At 36.9% G+C, this 24,669-nt stretch overlaps 1 protein-coding gene across 6 annotated transcripts in view; it reads right to left on the reverse strand.

The window, feature by feature from the left end:
- The window catches only part of PDZD2 (PDZ domain containing 2), a 514,756-nt gene that overhangs the window by 115,780 nt on the left and 374,307 nt on the right, over window positions 1-24,669 (reverse strand). For all 6 annotated transcript variants that reach the window (XM_007487505.3, XM_007487504.3, XM_056824531.1 and 3 more), the window contains 2 exons: window positions 15,490-15,632; window positions 4,782-4,914 (listed from right to left, as the gene is read on the reverse strand). In XM_007487505.3, the coding sequence (XP_007487567.1) occupies window positions 4,782-4,914; window positions 15,490-15,632 (276 nt within the window). The remainder of the gene's footprint in view (window positions 1-4,781; window positions 4,915-15,489; window positions 15,633-24,669) is intronic.

Genomic DNA, 24,669 nt, shown 5'->3' on the forward strand with positions numbered 1-24,669 from the left:
AACAAAAAAGGTCACAGATAGTTATTACAGTTGCATGGGAAGATCAAAACACAAACTCAGCAGAAGACAACAACATCAAAACTGCTACATCCAAAGCCTCAAAGAAAAATGTAAATTGGTCTCAGACCCAAAAACAATTTCTAGGAGAACTCAAAAACAATTTTAAAAAGCAAATAAGAGAGGTCAAGGAAAAAATGGGAAAAGAAATGAGAGAGTTGCAAAAAAAATTTTTTTAAAGAATTAACTGCTTGATAAAGGCACAAAAAGTGAAGAAAATAATACCCTAAAGACAGAAAGACTAAATATTTAAAAGAGTAACAAAAATCTACATAAGAGTAGAATTCCTTGAAAATAAACTATTAGGCTAGGTAGCTCGGAGGAGAGAGAACCAAACTGCAGATAGGAGGTCCAGGAATCAAATCTGGCCTCAAGATACTTCCTAGCTGTATTATCCCGAGCAAGTCACCCAAACCTAACTGCTTAGCCCTTTCCACTCTTCTGCCTTGGAACCAATATTTAGTAATGGTTCTAGGATAGAAGATAAAGGTTTTTAAAAAAGAAAAGAAACTATTAAGGAAAGAATCCAAGTATCATGGTACCTATATTTCTATGAAAGGCATAGTCCCTAACACCAGACCTCTAGCAATCTAAATTAGGTTACGATAGAGGGGGAAGCAATACATAATTCTAAGTAACAGCAAGGACTAAAACATCTAACACACATAACCAAATTGGAAATAGCTCAGTGCTGCAAGAATTAACTGGGGCCAGTATAAAGGTCCTGCAGGACTTCAGGCCATCTTTCAGCGTTAATTGAATGAAGTACTAGCCTACACAAACAACTCATTAATTCATCAATAATATGGCTTATTTCATTGTATCAACTACAATAAAAATAGGCTAATGGATTCAGAAACAAGCTACACCTGTTCCCTCTTGAGTTCATGACACTGGATCTACATAATTAAGCAGCTGGGGTTTGTAGAGGAGAGTGTTGTTCCAAGGAGAGAAGTGGGACCTCAACCCATCAACACCAGATATCACATGGAATGCAAGGCACAATATAACCTTGAAATCTTCTTTCCTTACAAGTTAATAAGTCAAAATGCATTTATTTGTCAAATGTCTATAATGTATCGGGCACTGGAGATACAAAGATAAGCAAAAACCATCTCTGCTTTCAAGGAGTTCACAGATTAAAGGGGGGGGGGAAACATGCAAATAAACATATACAAAGTTGTAGATAGGATAAATTAAAAATAATCTCAGGGGAATTAATTAATTAATGCAAGGCATTAAGACAGAATTGAGAAAGGCTTCTTGCAGAAAGTATTCTTTTAACTGAGACCTGAAGAAAGTCAAGGAAGCCAGGAGATGACAACGAGGGAGAACAATGCTCCAGGCATGGCAGACAGTCAGAAAAATGTAGTCAGTAGATGTAGTATCTTGTTCCAGAAATGGCAAAGGGGTCAAATGTCTCTTTATCATTAAGTATATGGATGGGAGTAAGGTATAAGAGGAAAGGAAAAGGTAGAAAAGGGCCAGTTTATGACAGATTTCAAAAGTCAAGCACAGAACTTTATATTTGATCTTGAAGGTATTGCTGAAGACAACCATGAAGAAGAAAATGAGAAGGTTCTTTGATGGGGGAAAACCTCTCAAGGCTATAATTAAAGAAGAAACCTGGACTCGAGTCTGAATTCTCCCACAACCTACCTGGCAAGACCTCATTTTCCTATTCTGTCAAATGACATCAGACGAAGGCCAAATTCAGGTTCCATTTTTTTCCCAAATTTTTATCTTTTTTCCTTTTAATTTTTTAAAGCTATCTTATTTTCCCAATTGCATGTAAATAACAATTTCCAGCATATGTTTTCCAAAATGAAAATATCAAAATTGTCTTCCTCCCTTTCCCTTCTCCAAGATGGTTAAGAAATTTTATCTGGTTTATACAAATATCATGCAAAACATGCTCCCATATTGGTCATTTTTGTAAGAGAATAATCATATAAGCCCCCCCAAAAAAACCCTACAAATAAACTAATGTGGAAAACAGTATGGTTTCATCAGCCTTCTGACTCCAAAAGTTCCTTCTCTGGAGGGAGATAGCATTCTCGGCATAAGTCGCTCAGAATTATCCTGGATTATTGTATCATTGATCATTTCATAATATTGCTGTTTCTGTGTACATTTTCTTGGTTCTGCTTATTTCACCCTGCAACAATTCATGTAGCTCTTTATACTAGCACTTTATACTAGCACTTTCTGAAATCATCCGTTCATCATTCCTTTACAGCACAATTGTATTCTATCACCATCATACAGTACAATTTGTTCAGTCATTCTCCAACTGATGGACAACCCTCAATTTCCAATTCTTTGCCACTACAAAAAGAGCAGCTGTAAATATTTTTGTACAAGCAGGTCCTTTCCCCATTTTTATGATCTCTTTGGCACACATACCTGGTAGTGGTATTACAGTATCAAAGGGTATGCACAGTTCTATAGCCTTTTGGGTACAGTTCCAAATTGCCTTCCAGAATGGTTAGATCAGTTCACAACTCCACCAAAATACAAGTGTATCAATTTTGCCACATCTCCTCCAACATTTATCACTTCCCTTTACTGTCAACATTGGCCAATATAACAAGTATAAGGTGGTACCTTAGAGTTGTTTTAATTTGCATTTCTCTAACCAGGAGTAATTTAGAGAATTTTATCCATATGATTATTGATAACTTTGATTTCTTCATCTGAAAATTGCCTGTTCATATCCTTTTTTGTCAATTGTGGAATGACTTGTATTCTTATGAATCTGATTTAGTTCTCTATATAACTGAAATGAGTTCTTTATCAGAAATTTGATGTAAATTTTTTCCCCAAATTTGTTTTCTTTCTAATCTTAGTTACATTGGCTTTATTTGTACAACCCCTTTTTAATTTAATATAATCAAAATTATTCATTTTATATCTCATAATGTTCTTTACCTCTTGTTTTTTCTTTCCTTCTCCATAGAACTGAGTCTCTATTCCTTTAATTTACTTATGGTTATCACCCCTTATGTCTAAATCATATACCCATTTTGACCTTATCCTGATATAGAGAGTGAAATATTGGCCTAAACCTACTTTCTCCTTACTGTTTTCCATTTTTCCCAGCATTTTTCATCAAATACTGCGTTCTTATCTCAAACCTGGCATCTTTGGGTTTATCACACACTAGATTGCTAAGGTCATTTACCCCTATATATTATGCATCTAATCTATTCCATTGATACACCATTCTATTTCTTAGCCAGTACCAGATTGTTTTAATGATTACTGCTTTGTAGTACAGTTTGAGATCTGGTACTGCTAGGTTGCCTTCCTTCATGGTTTTTTTTTCATTGTTTCCCATGATAGTCTTGGCCTTTTGCTTTTCCTGATGAATTCTGATGAATTTCTCTAGTTCTTTAAAATAAAATTTTGGTAGTTTGATTGGTATGGCACTGAATAAATTAATTTAAGTAGAGCTGTCATTATATTATTATTATATTATATTAGCTCAGCTTACCCATGACCAATTGATTTTTTCCAATTGTTTAGACTTGACTTTATATGTGTGAAGTGTTTGGTAATTGTGTTCCTATAATTTTTGTCAAAAGCTTTTTCTACATCTATTGAGATATACATGTGTTTTCTGCTAGTTTTGTTACTGATATGCTAAAAGTTTTCCTAATATTAAAACAGCCCACATTTCTGGTATAAATCCCACCTGATCATAATGATCAGAATATTTTTCTTAATGATCTTGCCTAAAAATGGTCTCTCATCTTCAGTTTCTTATATTATTTTGTTTGGCTCTTTCCTCGGAATTTATGCCACTGTTATTTACGTATATGTCTTCCTTTCCCCAATCTCCTTTGGATTATAAGTGGCTTAAAAACAGGGTTTGGGCCATCTCTTTGTTGCCCCAGTGACTACAAAAGTGATAAATATATTTCTTACTGAAATGGTATCACCCCTAAGGTCTGTGTGGGCTAGAAAATGCTATGACTCTGAAAACAATATCCCAAAATCCAATACCTCAAGCATATCTAGACCAGGACCTTCACTCCATCTAATCAAGGATCATATGGACTTGGGAGTAAATGAGCACTTGAAGCTGCTCCTCTTTCCCTAACTGATGACTGTCTTTTACATTATTCCTTTTCTCTGGAGAATTTCTGTCCTGCTATATTACATTTGCCATTTTCTCTGTCTAAAATACTTACTCCCATTACCTATTTTACCAAACTTGGCTTCTCCAGTTCTATCATTTTATATGCATAAACTGCCCATTAGTTAACATAACACCAATGCTCACACATATAACACTTGGCCAAAGCATGTTTGTGTGCTTAGTAGTTATACCTATGTCTTTAGAGGAAAAAAATCTCTTGGGGTACAATTTCTTTCCATTAGAAACATTTGGTGGGAAAATAAAATCAATTTTAAATTGTAAAAAAAGCATATGGTCCATGGCATGCATGCTTCCGAGGAAAGGTTTAAATAAAAGAAGACAGTCAGTCAAGACCCAAGAAGATACGATCTCGAGTCCTGACTATGATACATACTGGTTGAACAAGCTTGAACAGATCACTTACCCTCTAAATGTCCTGGGCAATTCTATAAGACTGTAAGTTTCAGATAATATAACCAGCCTGCACTGAAAAAGGGGCTTTCTTCGTACCAATAAAATCACAAGTATATTCTATATCTTTATCCTTGCCACTGTGAAAATAATACTCTAAAATACCTACCCTGCTGGCCACCACCAGCTGAACCAGTCCAGCTGCAGCACGGAGAATGGCCACAGCTTCCTGATGAGAGAGGCCAACAAGTGACTGACCATTGATCATTAGCAGCTCATCTCCTGAGGTCAGCCTGCCATCCCTGAGGAAACAAAGAGGAAAAAACAATCTTTGTCAAGATATTTCAAGCAGAAGAATTGTGATTTCCTGGGAATTGGGCACGGAAGTGGAGAGGGTGCTTAGTAACATTTTAAAGAGGAAAAGCTAATAGCTAAAAACAATTTTAAGTGGAGTTACTTGATTGCCTCATTTAAATTAATATTACACTCACAGGTAAATATCAGTCCAAAAGACGGTATGAGTTTTCAACAAGTTAATGACAAACCTATCATAGAAGTCCCTATTCTTTGGCATTTCCATGTCAATTATCAGAAACAAATAAACCTCCAGAGATCTGCATATGGTAAACATATACATCCATTGTGAATGGAGAAGCAAAGAACCCAAGGGCTTTAGATGGCTGGCATATGACATGGGACCATAAATGACATATGAAAGGAGGTATATGACATAACTCAAAGGCGTTCTCCATCACGGAGGTAACAACAGACATTGCCTGCTATCTCTGTGTGAGCCAAATGAATTAAATGGAAATTGAATAGTTCTCTGGAGTGGCAAGTGAGGGTGAAATTCCAAACTAAAGAACAAAGTTCTCTTCCAGGGCTAGAGTCTGGGGGCCCTTTAGGCTCATTTTATTATCATTCCTCCATTTTAGCTGAACCCTCAACTGCTAGAATACTCTCTCTTGGCTTTATTACCACTACACCACTACCACTACCACCACCACCACCACCACCCACCACCACCACCCACCACCACCACCCACCACCACCACCACCACCACCACCACCACCACCACCACCCACCTGTGGTTCCACTCTTTTCCCTTTTGCTCACATTATGAGTCCCTAAACCCATAAAATGAATGTTATTTTGAAAGTCAATCCCAAGTGAACTTTAAAACGGCAAAAATAGTTAAGAGTCGGGGAAAAACAATTGTTCAATGTAAGACAATTTTGAAAGAAGCTGGAAGGACTCTGGGTGCAATCTATAACCAAATCAACAGATGGATGAGTCTGGAGGCAGCTATATAGGTGAAGCCTCAGCTTTGGAGCCTTCAACCAACTAGAGGTTAGCAACTGGCTTGGAGCAGCATCTATAAGCACTGACTAGATACTGGTTCAAGCTATGACTACAGAAGAGGAAGGGATACACTTAAGTGAGTGTGCCTGGAAAAAGGTGAAAAATCTGGGAGAGCAGAGTTCCTGATTGCAGCTCTGGGAAAGAAACGTAAGCCTATGCTTATAGCTTCTGGAGAATTTGGTGAGGACCCTACAATATATAAATTAGAAGAACCAAGAAGTCAAAGACCACCAGAGAGTTCAGGAAATAATGATAACAAAAAAATAACAACAACAATAACCCTACAACTAAATTCTAACATTATCCATGAGAAGAACTTCATACTAACATAAAATTATCTATTTTAAAATGTCATTGAAAATTAAAATTAAAAAATGAATAATCAAAAGAAAGAATCCAATCATAGAGAGATACTTTGGGGGAAAAATAATATCAGGGTTAAAATTCAGAAGACCATGAAATGAAAACATTCATTCCCAAAACTTAAAAGAAAAACATAAAATGGGCCCAAGCCCAAGAAGAGTTCTTGGAAGACTTTAAAAACCAAAAGTGAGGGGGGAAGCTGGGTGGCTCAGTGGATTGAGAGTCAGATCCAGAGACAGGAGTTCCTGGATTCAAATCTGACCTCAGACACTTCCTAGTCGTATGACCCTGGGCAAGTCACTTAACCTGCATTGCCTAGCCCTTACCACTCTTTATTGGTTCTAAGGCAGAAAGTAAGGGTTAAAAAAAAAGAAAGATAAACAGGGAAATTGCATTATGTTAAAATTTTCATATGAAGCATTATTAATATTAAACCTTATGCACCAAATGTTATAGCATCCAAATTTTTAAAGGAAACATTAAGGGAGTCAGAGATAGAAATGGATAACAGACTTATAATAAGGGGTATTTTAACCTTCCCCTCTCAGAACTGGATAAATCGAACCAAAAAATAAATAAGTTAAAGCATAAATAAAATATAAAACAAGATATATATGATAGAAATCTAGAAAGTACTGAATAGGAATAGAAATGAATATGCCTTTTTCCTCAGTGGCACATGGTACGTTTATAAAAACTGACCACATACTAAGACATAAAAACTTTATAATTAATTGCAGAGAAGTAGAAATATTAAATGCATCCTTTTTAGATGATAATGCAATAAAAGGACCATGGAAACAAAGAATGAAAATTATTTGTAGACTAAATAATTTAATCTTAAAAATGAGTGGGTTAAAAAAGTCAGAAGCAATGAATAATTTTGTTAAAGAAAATTATGACAAGAGACAATATATCAAAACCTCTGGAATACAGCAAAAGCAATAATTAGAGAAAACCTTTTATCTCCTAATGCTTATATCAATAAAATAGAGAAAGAACAAGTCAATACACAAATTTTTTAAACTAGAAAAAGAGCAAAAAAAATTCTTAAATAGCAAATTGGAAATCCTAAAAATTAAAGGTAAGATGAACAAAACTGAATGTAAGAAAACTATTAATTCATAGATAAGGGGGGCAGCTGGGTAGCTCAGTGGATTGAGAGCTAGACCTAGAGACAGGAGGTCCTAGGCTCAAATCTGGCCTCAGACACTTCCCAGCTGTGTGACCCTGGGCAAGTTACTTAAACCTCCATTGCCTTTACCACTCTTCTGCTTTGTATTGGTTCCAAGACAGAAGGTAAGGGTTTATAAAAAAAATTAATAGATAAGACTAAAAGTTGGTGTTATTTAAAAACAAATAAACCATGGTTAATATTTTTTTTTAAAAGAGAAGCAAACCAAGCTACTAGCATCAAAAATAAATAGAGTGAATTTACCACTAATTAAGAAAAAATCAAAGCAACTATTGGGAATTATTTTGTTCAATTATATGCTAACAAATTTGACAACTTAAGTGAAATGAAAGAAAGTTACAAAAATCTAAATAGCCTAGACTAACAGGAAATACAATATCTATTTTTAAAGATATTTTAGAAAAAGAAATAGAGGCCATAAATTAACTTTCTAAGAAAAAAAGTATCAGGACTGACAGGATTTACAAGTGAATTTTACCAAAAATTTTATGATCATCTGAAACCAATATTAAATAAATTATTTAGAAAACTTGGTAAAGAAGGTGTCCTGCCAAATTCCTTTCATGAAACAAATATGGTGATGATAGCTAAACCAGGAAGAACAAAAACAGAGAAGGAAAATTATAGGCCAATTTCAATAATAAATATAGATGTGAAAATTTTAAATAAAATATTAGCCAGGATACAACAATATATCTCAAAAATTATAAATTATAACCAAACAGGATTTATATTAGGTATGCTGGATAGTTTAATATGAGGAAAACTATTAACATAATTGACAAACAAAAAAGTAACAAAAGTAATAATTATATCAATAGGTACATGAAAATCTTTTGACAAAAATGCAACATTCATTTTTATTAAAAACATTTCAGAATAAATATAAATGAATTTGTCCTTTGAATAATAATTAGTATATACTTAAAATGAACAGCAAACATTATCTGTAGTTAGAAAAATTAAAAGTAAAAGTTAGAAACCTTCCCTACTCAGGAGTGAAACAAATATGCCCATTATTATCAATATTATTTAATATTATATTAGAAATACTAGCAATAGCAATAAGAGAAGGAAAAGAAATTAAAGTAATTAGAATGGGCAAAGATTATAAAACTTTTCATAGATGGTATAATGACATATATAGGAAAACTTGGACATTTAATTTAAAAATTAGTTGAAACTAACAATAATTTCAGCAAAGCAACAGGATATAAAATAAATACACATAAATCATCAGCATTTCATATATCACCAACAAAATTCTGTAAAAAGATAGTCATAAGCAATTTAAAATAGCCATAGACAGAATAAAATATCTACGAGTGTATCTGCTAAAGGAAATCCAAAAACCAAATGAATATAACTATAAAACATTTTTATACAAATAAAATCTAATTTAAATAATTGGAGAAATATTAATTGTTCATGGTTGGGTAGAGCCAATATAATTAAAATGGCATTCCTACCTAAAACAATCTACTTATTCAATGCTATCCCAATTAAATTGTAAAAAAAATTATTGTATTTAACAAGGAGAAGATATAACAAAATTCATTTAGAAAAACAAATGGTCAAGAAGGAATTAATGGGGGAAATGTAAAGGCAAGATGCATAGCAATACCCATTTTAAGATTATATTATAAAACAGTAATTATCAAAATTATCTGGTATTGGCTAAGAACTAGAAAAGTAGATCAGTGGAACAGAACAAATATACAACAGTGAAAAAAACTATAGTAATCTTGTTTTTGAAAAAAGATCTAAGTTTTGGGATTAAGAATTCATTATTTGGTAAAAATTGTTGGGAAAACCAGAAAGCTTTTTGGCAGAACTTAGAAATAGACCAATATCTTACATCATTTACCAAGAAAAGATACATGGCTTAGGCATAAAGAGAGATACTATAAGCAAATTAGAAGAACAGAGAACATGTTACCTATCAGATTCATGTACAGGAGAAGAATTGATCAGAAAACAAGAGATAGAAAGCATTGTACGATTTTTAAAAAATGAATAATTTTGAATGTCTTAAATTTAAGAGTTTTTTTACGAATTAAACTAATTGATCAAGCTTAGAAGGAAAGCAATAAGCTAGGGGAGAAATTTTATAGACAGTTTTTCAGAGAGAGGTTTCATTTCTAAAATATATATAGAAATTTGTCAAATACATAAGAATATGAAACATTCCCCAAGTGATAAATGGTCAAAAGATATGAACAGTTTTGGATGGAGAAATAAAAGATATATGTGTATATATATGGAAAAATGTAAATCATTATTGATTAGATAAATGCAAATCAAAATTACTGAGATATGATCTCACGCCTATCAAATTGGATAAAATTATAAAAGGGCAAAATGACAAAAGTTGGAAGGGATGTGGAAAAATGAGGACACTTGTACACTGTTGGTAGAACTGTGAACTGATCCCAAACATTTTGGAACAATCTGGAATTAAGCTCAATTATAAAACTCTCCATACCTTTTGGCCCAATAATAGCACTATTAGGTTTATTTCCTAAAGTGATTAGGGGAAAAGGAACCTAAATTTTCTAAAATATTTATAGAAGATCTCTTTGTGGTTGCAAAAAACTGGAAATGGAAAGGATGTTCATCAAATAGGGAATTGCTAAACAAGTTGTGGCAAATGACTGTGATGGAATACTACTGCTCAATAAGAAAACAAACAGGTTAATTTTCTTAAAAAATAGAAAAGGGACAGCTAGAGGGCTCAGTGGATTAAAAGCCTGACCTACACAGTACTGAGTCTAAGACAGAAGGAATGGGTTTTAAAAAAAATTAAAAAACAGGGAAATACCTACATGAAGTTATTGAGATTTCAACAAGCAGAACTGAGAGAACAGTATATACAGCAACAGAAATACTGTTTAAAGAATAGCTTGTGTATGTCTACCTCAAAAGAAAGAACTGATAAACAGAAATGAGCAAAACATAGTTTTATATATGCATATATCTTCTTGTCAACAGATGCCTTATCTAATGGAGGGGGAAGAGAGAAGAAGGGAGTAAGCTGGGTGTCTTAATGTAACAAATAAAGAAATTTTAAATTAAAAAAAAAAAAACAAAAGAAAGTCATTCCTAGTCTGGGGCCTCAGGGTAGATGGTAAGCCTCAGATAGAACCTCAGCAAATGAGTACAGGGTTAGGGAGGATGAGCCTGAGCTTCCATGCGTTGTGGGAAAAAACCAGCCAACCCAAGGCTAGCTCACCAGAACCAAGGAGGGGAGACAAGGACAACTTTCCCACCCACTCCCTCATCTCAGGTTGCTGAATGAAGTCATGGGAAATGGAATAAATAGTAAAGGGCCAACAGTTTGAATTGGGGTGGTCCTGACCCAGTCATATCTGCACTGAACACTGACTCTTCCACATACCTGCCAGCGGCTATAGGAAGAGCTGAGAGAGCTTGCAAAACCTGTCAACTTTCTACATCAGTTTTTAGGATAAATGGAGAAATCTGGAAGGACAATAAATGAAAAAGGCACTTCAGCTTTGTCTTGCGCTTTGTCTCCTAATCTTTAGACCTCTATCCTATGTCTCCCTTCACAGCTCTTCCTAGCATTGTGGTGATAACAGGGAAGGATACAATTAGATGGTGTCAATTTGGAGTTGGCTTTGACAGATTCACTTATTACTGTGATGGGGAAGGAAGTGATCACCACCCTTCTCTCCCCCAGCCAGAGGACAAGAGTTTCCACCATCTTTGTGACTACAGACAATCAGGGGACCTGTCAATGCTACCAGTTTGTCAAACTTGATCTCCTTCTCAGTGTCACTGGTGAGGGAAGCCTCCAAATCTGGCCTTATTTTCTTCCATAAACCCAGCACCTTCAATGATCAGGAAGAGCCAGATTGGCTGCTCTTGCCATAGGGGAGCCCACAAGACAAAAGCAGCTAGGAGTGAAGTCTCTCCCACCATCCTACCACCCTCAGCCAGGGGAAAGAAACAGTGAGGACAGGGATATAAAATCATCACAGGGGTAAATAATGAAGAAAAAAAGAATCAAATCAGATCAGGGGAAGAACTTCAGATAAGGAAAATCATAAGACCATAAATCTAGAGCTAGGTAGGACCCCATGGGCTATCTGGTCCAACCCCTTCATTTTACAAGTGAAGATTCTAAGGTCTACAGACAAGAAGGGACTTGCTTGACTGGAAAACCAGCCAGGGCTCTTCCCACTGATCCAGGTCCCTGCCTTCTTCCTTATTCTCTGGGGGCCCCACCTTTCATCAGCTGATGAAACACTAGGAACAACCAGCTCAAACCCTGATTAGGGAGAATATATGTCCTATAGATTTTTTTCATAGGGGACGAAGTCTCCACTGTGGTTAGTCTTATCCTAATGGTCTTGGATAACCTAACTCCAGGAAATTTGAGTTACTGGCACTAAAGGAAAGGGCCTTATCATAGAGGAAGGAGACTCTTCATCTTAACTGCCAGACTCAACAGAACAAAGCAGATCAGAGAATGTCTAATAGCATCTTTGCCAAAGTTTAAGGGCCCCAAATATAGTTAAAAATAAGGGGCTCAATCTCTGTTCTCTGGATAAGGGACCTTAGGAATTTACCATACTGCTTGGAGTCCAAAAGGATATCTTAATAACACAATGGACCTTCAGTGATATCAAACTCAAATAAACTTGGAAAACCACAAATTAACATTATCTGTGTCTTATTGTATTTTACTTATATCTTTTATTCTGGTTTGTGCCAGGAATTTTTAACATCTTTGTACAAAAGGATTGCATCTATTTCCATGGCTTTAAAGGGAAGGAAATTTACCCTTCCCTTTTCTAGAGTCACATCACCTACACAGGTTATGTGACTCTGAACTTCATCCAGTCACAACTGAATCAGACCCTGATGTTAAAGAGAAGACAAAGGGGGCAAACAAGGAAGTGTTCACTATCTCTGTCTCTGGTATCCTGCAAAGGAAGCTGCTCCTGGGGGTGCTGCTGGACCAGCCATGTGGAAAGCTAGCCCAGCCCTTAATCTCTCTCTTTCTATCTATTTCTCATCTTTTACCTATCAAAGTAATTCTAATAAACTTTATTAAATTCTAAGAACCATAGTCCTAATTTTTTTGTTACAAAACCATCCCACTATGGGAACCAAAGCCCTATCTCTAGTTTTGCCTGTCTCTGAGCTCCAGGCAATCAGTCAACAAGTATGACTTCATTCAAAAAGCTAACCTATGAGGGTAGGAAAGTTGTCTTTATCTCTCCTTCTTGGTTCTGGTGAACCAGCTATGAGTTGAGATACTTCTATCTTTCCCACAACCTTAGAGGCTCAAGTCAAGACCTCCCAACCCACCTCTGTACCACTGTTATCTTCATCTTCTACATATTCAAATGTAACTTACATCATCCCTGTTCCCAATCCTTAAGAAAGTCATTTTACCAAACAAGCAAAAGTTAAGAAATAGAATCTGACTGATCAGGAGAGTCAGAAAACTATCTAGTTAGCTAAGCTGATAAAGTCCTGTACGTGGATTCAAGAATTCCAGTGTATAAGTTTAAGATGGGGGTAGGGGATAGGGTTTAAGGGACATGACTAGGAAGCAATTTAAACAAAAAAAGATCTGGGATGATTTTAGTAAACTATGAGCTCAGTCTATATCAATGGTGAAGATCATCCACTTTTTAAAAATCCTCACCTTCTATCCTCAAATCAATGCTAAGTATCAGTTCTAAGGCAGAAGAATAATAAAGACTAAGCAACTGAGGATAAGTGACTTGCCCAGGATCACACAGCTAAGATGTGTCTGATGCTAGATTAGAACCCAAGACCTCCCATCTCCAGACTTGGATCTCTATGGCCTGAGCTATCCCAAGAAACTGTCCACTTTTGCAATCTGTTAAAAGGAAGAGGTTCCAACACTAAGATCATGGATCTCTGGAGCACCAAGCCTTTCTGGCACAATAAACCTATAGAGCTTGATTTTCTGCTGGCAGGAACTGGGTCCCTTCCTTAGTTTGGAGTTCAAGGGGACTGCTATATCCCAATGAACTCTCAGCAATAAGCAAATGTTTATTGATAGGTAGCAGAGCATAATGGGAAAATTCCTGGATTTGGATTACAGCTCCATCACTCAGTAGCTGCATGATCTTGAGCAAATCCTTTTTTTCTGGACCTCAGTTTCCTCACTGGAACAGTAGAAAATTTGGACTAGATGATCTTCAAAAATTTTAGGAAGGACAGTGATAAGGAATAGATAGAGAAAGATAACCAGGATTGTGAACTGCCTCAAAACTATACCATATAACTAAAGGAACTAAGAATGTTTAACCTTTGGAAAAGTAGACTTGGTGAGAAAGGATGAAGGGAGGAAAACATGGCAGTTTTTATTAAATGTCTGAAGAGCTGTCACAAGGAAAAATGGATTACATTTGTGTGCTTAACTCAGGCAACAGAATGAATATCAGTGAAGAAGTAGAGGTTGCTGAGAGGTAGATTTAGATTTGAGGTCACAAAAAAAAAATTTCCTAAGAATTAGGGCCATTGGAAATGGAACGGGCAACCTTGGGAGGCAATGAGTTCTCAGGCATTGGAGGTCTTTAAGCAAAGACTGAGAAGACCATTTGTTGAATATTTTATAGGAAGAATTTTTTTTTCAGGGGTAGATGGGCATCTGAGGTCTCTTCTGGGATTCTGCAATTTTGTGACACATGCCAGCTCCAAAATTCTAATGATTAGGGCTAATAAAACAAGACCGTATGAAAATGTTTTTTTCACTCCTCCACCACACCAATAAATATGGCAAGTGATCGACTTTGTAGGCAAATTCCACCTGCTACAGTGAATCTTGCTTCTGTGTTCATTCAAGAAGTAAAAGGGATAGGCATTAGGTATATTCAGTGTCCCCAAAGTATTAATATGGTTGTGCATTATTAAGGTTTTAATAATGTAAAACTATCCATTAAAGCTTTAATAGTATAAAGCTGGAGTAAGACTTATGGGACAACTTGTCTAAACAGATTCTACAAGCAAAGAAGGGAAAAATCAGGAATGAGCTTGAGAGGATGTGACATATTGATCTTTCTTTGACCTCTGGCTCTTAGATATTCCATATTCCCATAATTCCAAAGAGATTATACTTTAAAAAATGAACAACAGAGTTTAAGGTAAGGCTGACTTAGAAAAGCAATGAGACCAAGTTCATGAGATACACTTTAAAATCAATTTCATTTCTTATTTAAGGGGGAAATCTGGAGCATTGAAATACTTACATGTCCAACCCTAGCCCCCTCCCCCACAAAATAACTCCTGTGGGCAACCAGATTAAAATATAGGGAAATGCTAAGAAAATAAATACAAATAAACAATGTTAATTTGTTTATTTTCTAAGTCAATAAGTGAAGTACAGCAATCCACTTCTATTTGAGTTTGACATACACTATGTATATGAATACAGTGCTGAATTTGGTAGTCTAGAATACTTGGATTTGAATTCTGATTCTGTTGCTACTGATATGGACACAGGCACAGTCATTTAACCTCACAAGCTCTGTTTGTTTCCCCCTGTAAAATAAGAGGTTCAGATTAGATGGCCCTTCACAGCTTTTGATCTATGTTCCTATAAAGAAATTTTCAAATACTAGAAAGTCCCAGGTGACAGAAAAAATAGATGATGAAAAATTTTTAAGTGCTTTTATATTTAAAAGCCAAAAGTTTTCCTTACAACAACCCTGTGAGGTTGGCAGTGCAAGTTTCAGCTCTATTTTCCAGAGGAAAAACTGAGGCTCACAAAAATCAAATGACTTGCCCAAGGTCACACAGCTAGTGTCAGAGCAAAGGTCTTCTGACTGCAAGTCTAGCCTGACATTTCACAGCCTCCTATAAATTTAGCTTTTTATTTTTTTAAATGGTTTAGAAGGTGAGGAGGGTATGGGATAAGGGAGATGGAGGACCATAAAGACACAATTAAATCACCTGTGTGCAGCACCTCCTTCTTCTACATGTGCAACAATGATACCATGTGGTGATCGCTTCGATCCTCGGCCTCCGGTAATCTGGATGCCCAGGCCATCTGACCCTTTCACCATGTGCATCTTCCATATCCGGCAGCCTTCCCGCTGGGAAAGGGGAAAAAAAAAGGAAAAAAGTGTATTGATGTAATGAGACAGTGTTAAACAGGAGCCACTTCATGGAGCCATCACAGCTGGGGCAAAATCAGAAGCACTTGGAAATGGGTAGAAGAACTGAATGTTCCTTCTGTATGTCAGAACTAAAGTCTGCAGTGGGAAAGAACAATTAGTAAATTCATGAATCAAAGTGCTGTTTATACTTGCCTTGTAAAAAAGCTCATATCCTACCAAATTTACATGCTCACTCTTCTATCTACTATTGCTACTCCTTCTGCTCTTAGTTACATCATCTCGGACTCCTTGGCTCAGTAAGAGGACACCGTGGTCTGCGGCAAATATTCTCACTCTGGAGACTTAAAGAGACTATAAAAAACAAGCCAGAAGGGGACTAAGAATTAGAATGTATCTTATTTCTCTGGGGCTTTATTGCCCAAATTTCTTTGGACTCATTACCTCGATTCAGTGCAATGAGCACTGACACCTTCCATGACTTAGACATCAAGAATACAAAGACAAAACCAAAACAGATGCTTGGTTATGTATAGTTGTGCCCTGTTCAAACACATGAAACAATAACTCTCTGCTTTCTTTATCCATCATGAAAGTCCAAATCTCCTTTCAAAGCGTGGTAATGGTAAAAACCTCCCTAGACTCGTACTGTTATGAATAGGCATTGTGCCCAATAAAATTGCTTGCAAAACAGAAAGAATTTGAAACATTTGGAAAATCTGAAATACATTGTCAGAAAGTGAAATGAAGCTTTATGCCACCGTAAAACACGCACACGCGTACACACACACACACAGACTTGGACTGATTGCTGATGTGCAGCAAAAGGAATGTCTAGAAAAATTATTGCCAGACATTAGAGACCAGTTGGACTCATATGCACTCCCTGTTAAAGTGCTTTTCTGGAGGGTCTGATTTTTCCAGAAATGCACTGCTCTGCCGAAAATCTCTTCTTTAACCAAATGACCAACCAGACAGTCTGGCCAAATGCAATTTTGGAAGCTGTAGAGTTGCCTCAGGAGTTCATGAACCTATTAATTCTCCTCTCAATTCAAGTTTCCCAGTTCTGACTCCATCTCTCCTTGTGTCCCATTCCTGACTTCTGGAACTCTCATTTCTTCCCTATTGTCCTTCAGACAGCTGAAACCATACTTCTAAGTAGCCCATCTAAGGGCAATCAGATGTATATCACTCCCACCAGCAGCCACTCCCTGACTCTGGATTCCTGGGACCAATTTACTACTCCCCAACACATACCATGATCAGAAATACCTAATCAAATATTCTTTTTATTAGCTGATATGAATAAGTTTCTGAATATATCCTCCAGCTGTACAGGATGGCCCCACAACAAAGTTGGTCACATGTCAAAGTGAGCAGCTAAATAAGCTGGAGCTAAGCTGTGGGATGGGGGCAGCTAGGTGATGAACTAGAGAATGGGCTTGACATTAGAAAGATTCCTCTTTCTGAGTTCAAATCTGGCTATAAACACTTCCTAGCTATGTGACCCTGAGCAAGTCACTTAACCCTGTTTGTCTCCGTTTCTTCATCTATAAAATAAGCTAGAGAAGAAAATAGCAAACCACTCCTATACCTCTGCCAAGAAAACCCCAAATGGGTTCCTGAAGAGTTAGATACAACTGAAATGACTGAACAACAGCGAAGCTGTGGGGTTGTCTTACCTATACCATGCCAGGTTGTGACTCAGCTCTAGTGGTCTGGGAAAGTAGGACCTTGCTCCTTTTAAAAGAGGGGGGTGGGGTGGAGAACAGTAGCTAGGTGGTTCAGTGAGTAGATAGAGAGCCAGACCTAGAGATGACAGGTGACAGGTCCTGGGTTTAAGTCTGGTCTCAGATGCCTCCCAGCTGCATAATCCTGGGTGAGTCACTTAACCCCCCATTGCCTAGCCCTTACCACTCTTCTGCTTGGAACCAATATTTAGTTCTGATTCTAAGACAGAAGGTTAGGGTTTTTTTTAATTAAATTTAAATTTAAAAAGAAAAAGAGGTGTGGTATATTGGGTAGAACTCTGATTGGACTTGAAGTCAGAAAGTCTTGGGTTTTAATCCTGCTCCAAATTCTTACTATATGACCCCCATTTAGCCTATTTTCCATAAATGGCCTTAATAATAGATGCTACCTCACATAGTTACTGAGAGGATCAAATCAAATTACATGTTGGTGTGTATGTACATATGTGCATATATATATATATATATATATATATATATATATATATGTAAATTCTCAAACCTTAAAGCACAATTTAAAATGAGTTATTATTATGACTCCTGGCTCAGAAAAAAAAGAAGTATATGAATGAGTGTTATGGTCTGATCCCAGGAATAGCCAAACTTATTTGGTTTTAGCTAAGCCTTAAAAAAGGGTTTAATTTTCTTTTGGAAACACAAAGCTCAGATTGGAAACAAGACACACAGGAAATGAGCAAAATCTCCATTTTAGTTTTATTTGATAATTTGTAAACATTGGTAAACTCAAGAATTTGGGTTTTTGTCAGAGGGGAGATTGGCTTGGACATGTAGTTGCATCAGTGTAGGGAACACCCAGTGGTGTTCCTCTACCCAGACAAGTTGCAGAAGTATGATTTGTCAAGAGTCTGATAGCTGGCATGTGTCAGAGGCAGATCATTCTGATTCAAAGGTCTGCATATGGAACCAGAGTGAGTTGCACATTAGCTCTCAGAAATAATGGGGGGGGGGGGGACAAGCATCCCTACAATTTGCATTTCTCCAGGCTGCAATGTATTTTAATATTACAAACAGCAAAACCTATAAGCTATTTCCAAGTTGGCTTGTCCAGGTGCCAATGTGTTGCATACATCACAAAATATAATCCTTTGGAAGTCACAGAGTCAGAAAGGTAGAAAGAAAGTTGCCTATCAACATAACTAACCCTTTGCATCTAAAGCATCTCAAATAATTACTCAGATAATTAATAAATCTCAGAAAAACAAAGGCAAGCAACACCAAAGTGACTTACACAAAGTCACATAGCTAGTAAATGTCTGAAACTGGCTTTGATTCAAGTCTTCCCAACTGTGCTTCCTCTCAATGTTAACAGAATGAAAATAATATTTCTTCATGTGATTTGTGACCTGATTCTGAAGGTAATTGCAAAAGAGAGCTTCCAAAAATGGTTTCAATAATGACAATACCTTTGCAATAATCTTATAGATTCCCAAGGTGGTTGATTAGAAAGCATTGTTTAAAAAAAAAAGAAAAGAAAAGGAAGGGAAGGGAACATACCCCCGAAGGAGGGCTTGGACCCCGAGATATGGAGAGAGAGGGAGAAAGAGAGGAAGTGCCCCCTTCTACAAAATGGGGTACAGGGGAGATAGCAGATGTAACAGGTTGGCTTAGAGAGAGGAGATGGGGTTTGAAGATTTCTCCCCTTCTGCTTTCCCTCCTTAGATAAAGCTGCTCTGCTCAATACACTCTTGTCCTTCTTGTCCCCCCTCCACTACTAGAGACCAAAAGTTCTCCCCTTGATCCGTTCACTCACACTCAGCTTGGGAAACAGATAACTTTTAATGTTAACTGAATCAGGTAATACAAACAGAATAAATGGGCAGGGAAGAATGGGAAAATGGGGTCCCTGTCTCTATCTAAACCCTTTTCCCTCCCTCCTCAAGTTTGGGGGGAACTCAGGCCTTGGCAGCCTAAGCCTCCCAAGATAAAGTTAGGTTGACTCACTCCTGGGCAACAGGAGTTGAGGTAAAATCTGTTCAGGTTTCTCTTCAGAAAGTCCCTTCAATTAGGAAGTGTTGGGGGGAAAGATTTCCAGTCACCAGCAGGAAAAGTGGGTAACCCTCAGCAGAAAGTCTTTATCCACCTTCTCTCTTTGACATCTCAAGACTGAGAGAGACCCTCACTGCTCTCCTGCCAGAGTCTTCTCTCCTCAGGAAATTCACTCCTGGGGCCCCTCCCCCTTTGAGGTGATCAATTTCATATATTCTTCAGTCTGGCACTTTTTCTCTAGTGCCAGCCTCTGTCACAAATCCTCCATTTCATGTTGTTTGCATGGTGCCACCCTGGCCCATGCCAGTAACTTATCTTCTTTGTCTATTCTAATCTATCTATGCTATTTATTGTTCACAACTAACCTCACTAGGATCTGTAAGTTTTGGTAGGTTTAGTCAAACAATCTCATTCATTACTTTGCCACATCATAACTACCAGTAAGATCCTAAGAGCAGAACTGAATATCAGACCTGAGAGGCCATTGCCAGATTTCCAGAAAGCGATAGGCTGGTGAGTTTCCCCTCGATTCCTCCATTACTTCCCCTAATAACAATAATCACATAAGGAACAGTTTTTTAAAAGTGGTTTCTATTCTATTCTTATAAAAAACTTGTATTTGAGTTCTTATGCAAGATCCTTCCCAGTTTAAGGCCTCTATATTTTGAGTGAGAGAGGGACCAGAAAGAGGGGAAGAATTTGGAACTCAAATTTTTTTTAAAAGAATGTTAAAAAATAAACAATTATAAAATTTTATAACAATTCCTTCAAGAGGAAGAATGAAATATAAATGGACATGACCAATTGGGGAATTTATGTTGCTTGGATATTCAGCAGGTAGGTGGCACAATGGATAGAGCACCCAGTCTAAAGTCAGGAAGACCCAAGTTCAGCCTCAGACTGGCTGTATGACCCTGAGCAAGTCCCTTGATCTCTGTTTGCCTCAGTTTCCTCGGTAATAAAATAGGAATAATAATTGCACCTACCTACCAGAGTTGTCATGAGAATCAAATGAGATAATAACTGTAAGGCTCTTAGCATAGTGCCTGGCACAAATTTATATATATATACATATGTATATGTGTGTGTGTATATATATATATATATATATATATATGTTTGGCTATATAAATGGTAGCTAGTTATTTGTTATATGGGTTTTAAAGGTTTTCCAATTTTTTTTTCTTACTTGGGGGGAGAAAGAAGGGAGAGAAAGTAAATGCTTGTTAAATGGAGGGAAAGCAAAATAAAAGTTACATACAAAATAAAATAAAAATTCTGAATCCAGTGGAGTGACATCTTGAAGAAAAAACTGACATCAGAAAGAACTTCACTGCCTGGGGAGAATGAAGTTCCTGTTTTCAGGAAAGAGGGCGTCTCTCACCAAACACTGCCCTGCCCCTAAGAGACAATAGTGTGTGTCAACTGAAGAATTCCTCAAAAGTTTTCCATGAGGAGTCAGCAACTTTCTAGCACATAAGAACAGCTCACTAGCCAGGAGAAGGCCTATTTTTACATTTCACTGTAATGGCCCCAAATGAATAACACAGCTGAACTACCAGTTAGTGAGAGCTGAGAATATGTAAGCATGGGAAGGAAACACAACAGGATGGGCAGGAACAGAAATCCTCCATCCTCAGCTTTCTCCATAGGTCACTGGATATTCTGGGAGGGAGAAATCCTAAACTCTCTCTAAGTTGGAGATTGACTCATTTTACTTTTAATTAAAAAGAATCTCAATTCCATAATCTGAAGAGTCTGAACTTAGCATAAAGTTAGGAGGACAGACCACTGCATTAGTCTATGAGTACATACACCTGACCAGGAGCTGTAGAGGAACAGGGAGCTGGACTCAGGACTGAATAGGATAATGAGAGGGATCACAGGTAGAAAAACACACAGTATTTTCATCTAGAGCTATAAGTCTATCTTTTTTTACACCAGAATTCTCCTCTTGGGGCAGTGAGGTGGTACAGTGGATATAATGCCAGTTTTGGAGTCAAGAAGATGCCTCTTCAGGAATTCAAATCTGGCCTCAGACACTTTTTAGCTGTGTTACCATGGGAAAATCCCTTAACACTTGTTGACCTCAGTTTCCTCATCTGTAAAATGAGCTAGAGAAGAAAATGGAAAACCATTCTAGTATGTCTCTCGAGAAAATCCCAAATGGGGTCACAATGAGGGAGATAGCTGAAAAACAACATCAAATTCTATTTAGGAAAAGGTGGTGTGACGGAATGGAGAAGAAGCTGGCCTCAGAGTTAGGAAGACCTGGGTTCAAGTCTTGCCACTGATAAACACTGGCTGTGAGACCCTGGGCAAGTCAATTTTTCAATCCTAGGCAATTCTCTAAGACTCTAAGCTGCAGAACTGTTTCTAATCACTACTGAGGGGGAAAGAGTTTCATCCCAGGAACTCTCCATAGTAACTCTCTATTCAAAAGGAGGAAAAAATTCTCCCAGTGATACAATAGGACTGCAATTTTGAGAATAGAATTATCTAAGAAGAATCAGTCCTATAGGAGATCCAAACAGTCACAGTGGCTATTCATAAGGAAAATTCGAGAATGAGAACTGGTGTAGAAGATATATCAAGGACATATATGACTAAAAAAAGAAGACAGACTTGTCACGTAATGGGATCAAGTGAGTGTTGCCCTGGTGTTCACAGAATGGTAAAAGAACCAGAGGAAGGCATCCAGGGGACTGGAGAGAGTCATGGAAGGGCTTAGATATGAGTCTCAAAGGGTAAAACGGTATGGAGGCCTTGTGACAATTGATAATGATGTAGGGAATAAACTGCCCTGTGATAAGATCTTATGCAAGTATGAAACCTGAACTGCTACTTTTCCCCATTCATTGACCTTTGATCTCACTGAACCTAGTAATTGAAAAATCTTCACAAAGCAAATCAATAAAATTCCCATGGGAACAGGCCATTAGGAGGTGATTCCTCCCAGCCCAATGTCCAACCATCCCTCAACTCTCCATCCCCTAAAATGGCCCAATGGTCAAGGCAAATGCCTGATTCTAGATCAACTCCTTGTTTTCAAAGATGCAAGTGTAGAAAAATAACAACTCTTTAAGCTAGGTGCTAGTATGTTTTCATTCAACAAATCACTGAAAGCCAGACTTGTTATGCATTACCATCAACTTCCTTCCCCAAGCTCTTATCACTCTTGATGCAGTTTTTTCCAATTTTAGTAGTAGAACAAACAAAGGCTTTACATATATCCTACTTCCTTCACTCTTATCTTTTGACTTTTCTGTGTCTTTATTAGAGGAAGAGAATCCAATGTCCAGAGTAAAATGAAGCAATATAGTCTAAAGGAAAAATCCACTAGTATGGAGTCAGGAGACTTGGATTCTAGAGCCGAATTAGTCAGTCAAAGTCTATGGAATCTTGGGTAAATGAGTACTCCTCTCTATTAAAGGGGCATTTGATTAGGTGACTCCTAAGGTCCCTTCTAATTATGGGCTATGTATTTATGTTTCGGTACACAATTGAAACATTATTAGTGTAAAAATTAAATCACAATAATAAAAATATTATATTTTAAGGGATTTATTAAATGATCATTAGAAATCAAGGAATAAAGAAGATACAAAATAAAGACCATGTTGCCCATGGCTGATTAGCCCATTTAAAATCTCCACGCTTAGCTTACCACCACTACCATGCTGGCTGCAAGCCCAAGAAAAAAGAGGCCCCAGAGGACCACCCACTCACTATTATCCTCTGTCTACAGAATGTATGTAATGACAGGAAGTCAGTGGGCTCCTGGGAAATGTAGTTCTTTTTTAGGGTAACAGATTTTTAATTATACAATTAGGAAGCTGTACTTATATTGCTGGTTTGAGGGAATTAAGTCTTGCTTCATCTGCTATTCTTTCTTATTTAAAAAAGTAGCTTTGAACACTTAATTTTTGTGCCATAAAGTCATAGTAAGAAAGATAGTATTTAAGTCAATTAAAGAAATATGTATTGGGTACCTACTGTGAATAAAACACTGAATTAAGTACCAGGGAGGTGTAGCAGATCATATATATAATGATAAAATAAAATTTCTCATTGGTTTAGAGCCTAGGAGTGGGAAGGGGATATGATAAGCACACATTAAACAGAAATAATACAAAATAATACAAGATTAAATAAATGAATTAGAGAGGTGTAAAAAAAAAAGCACTATAGGTGCTTCACAAGGAGAAGAAGTCCCTATTTTTGATTGAGAAAGAAAAGGTTACCTGGAGGAGGGAGAGTTCAACAAGCAAAGAGGAAGTAAGAAGACATCTCAAAACCTAGGAACAACATGAGCATAAGCCATTGAAATTAATTCAATCAGCATTAAATAATTTATACCTACAGGCACTACCTAGGTAGCACAGTGGATAGAGCACTGGGCTTCGAATCAGCAAAACTACTCTTCATGAATTCAAATATGTCCTCAGGCACTTATTAAGTTGGTTGGTCACTTATGACAGGTCACTTAACCCACTTTGCCTCAGATTATTAATTTTTAAAATAAGATGGTTAAGGAAATGGCAGGCTACTCCACTATTTTTGTCAGGAAAACCCCAAATGGGGTCACAGAGAGTTGGATACAACCGATATGACTCAATGACAAACACTATGTATGTAACTAGGCACTGGGGACACAAAGACAAAAACAGAGTTCCTGCCTTCAAGAAGGTTACCTTCTAAGGGAAGAAACACATACAGAGAGGTCAATACAAATTAAATACAAGGTCTGTACTGGAATGGTGGTAGTAGGAATAGAAAAGAAGAAAGGGGAAGACTAAACAGAAGACTAAACAAATGATGAAAAACAGAGAAGGATTAAGTATGAGATTTGAATCATAGTAAAACAAGATTAATGATTTCTTAATAACAGAATTGCTGAAGTCATAAGAATGAATGGGTTTTAAAAGAAAAATAGTTTGATTTTTGATAAGTTTAGTTGGAGATACCAATAGAATCTGCAAGTAAAAATTTCCTATGGACAGATGAAAATGTAAATATAGAGCTCAAAAAAAAATCAGGGCTAGAAATGAGGATTTAGGAATAATCTGTGTGGAGATGGTTATTAAATCATTAGCATAAATGAAATTTCCAAGGTAAAGACTATAGAGTAGTGATGGTGAACCTATGGCATGTATGCCAAAAAGGACATACAGAGCCCTCTCTGTGGGCACACCTGCAGTCCCCTACCACAGTTTGTAACTCAAAAGCCAGAGGAACTCTGGGCTGAGCTGTTCCCC

The sequence above is a fragment of the Monodelphis domestica genome, chromosome 3, assembly GCF_027887165.1.
Source record: "Monodelphis domestica isolate mMonDom1 chromosome 3, mMonDom1.pri, whole genome shotgun sequence".
NCBI lineage: Eukaryota > Metazoa > Chordata > Mammalia > Didelphimorphia > Didelphidae > Monodelphis > Monodelphis domestica.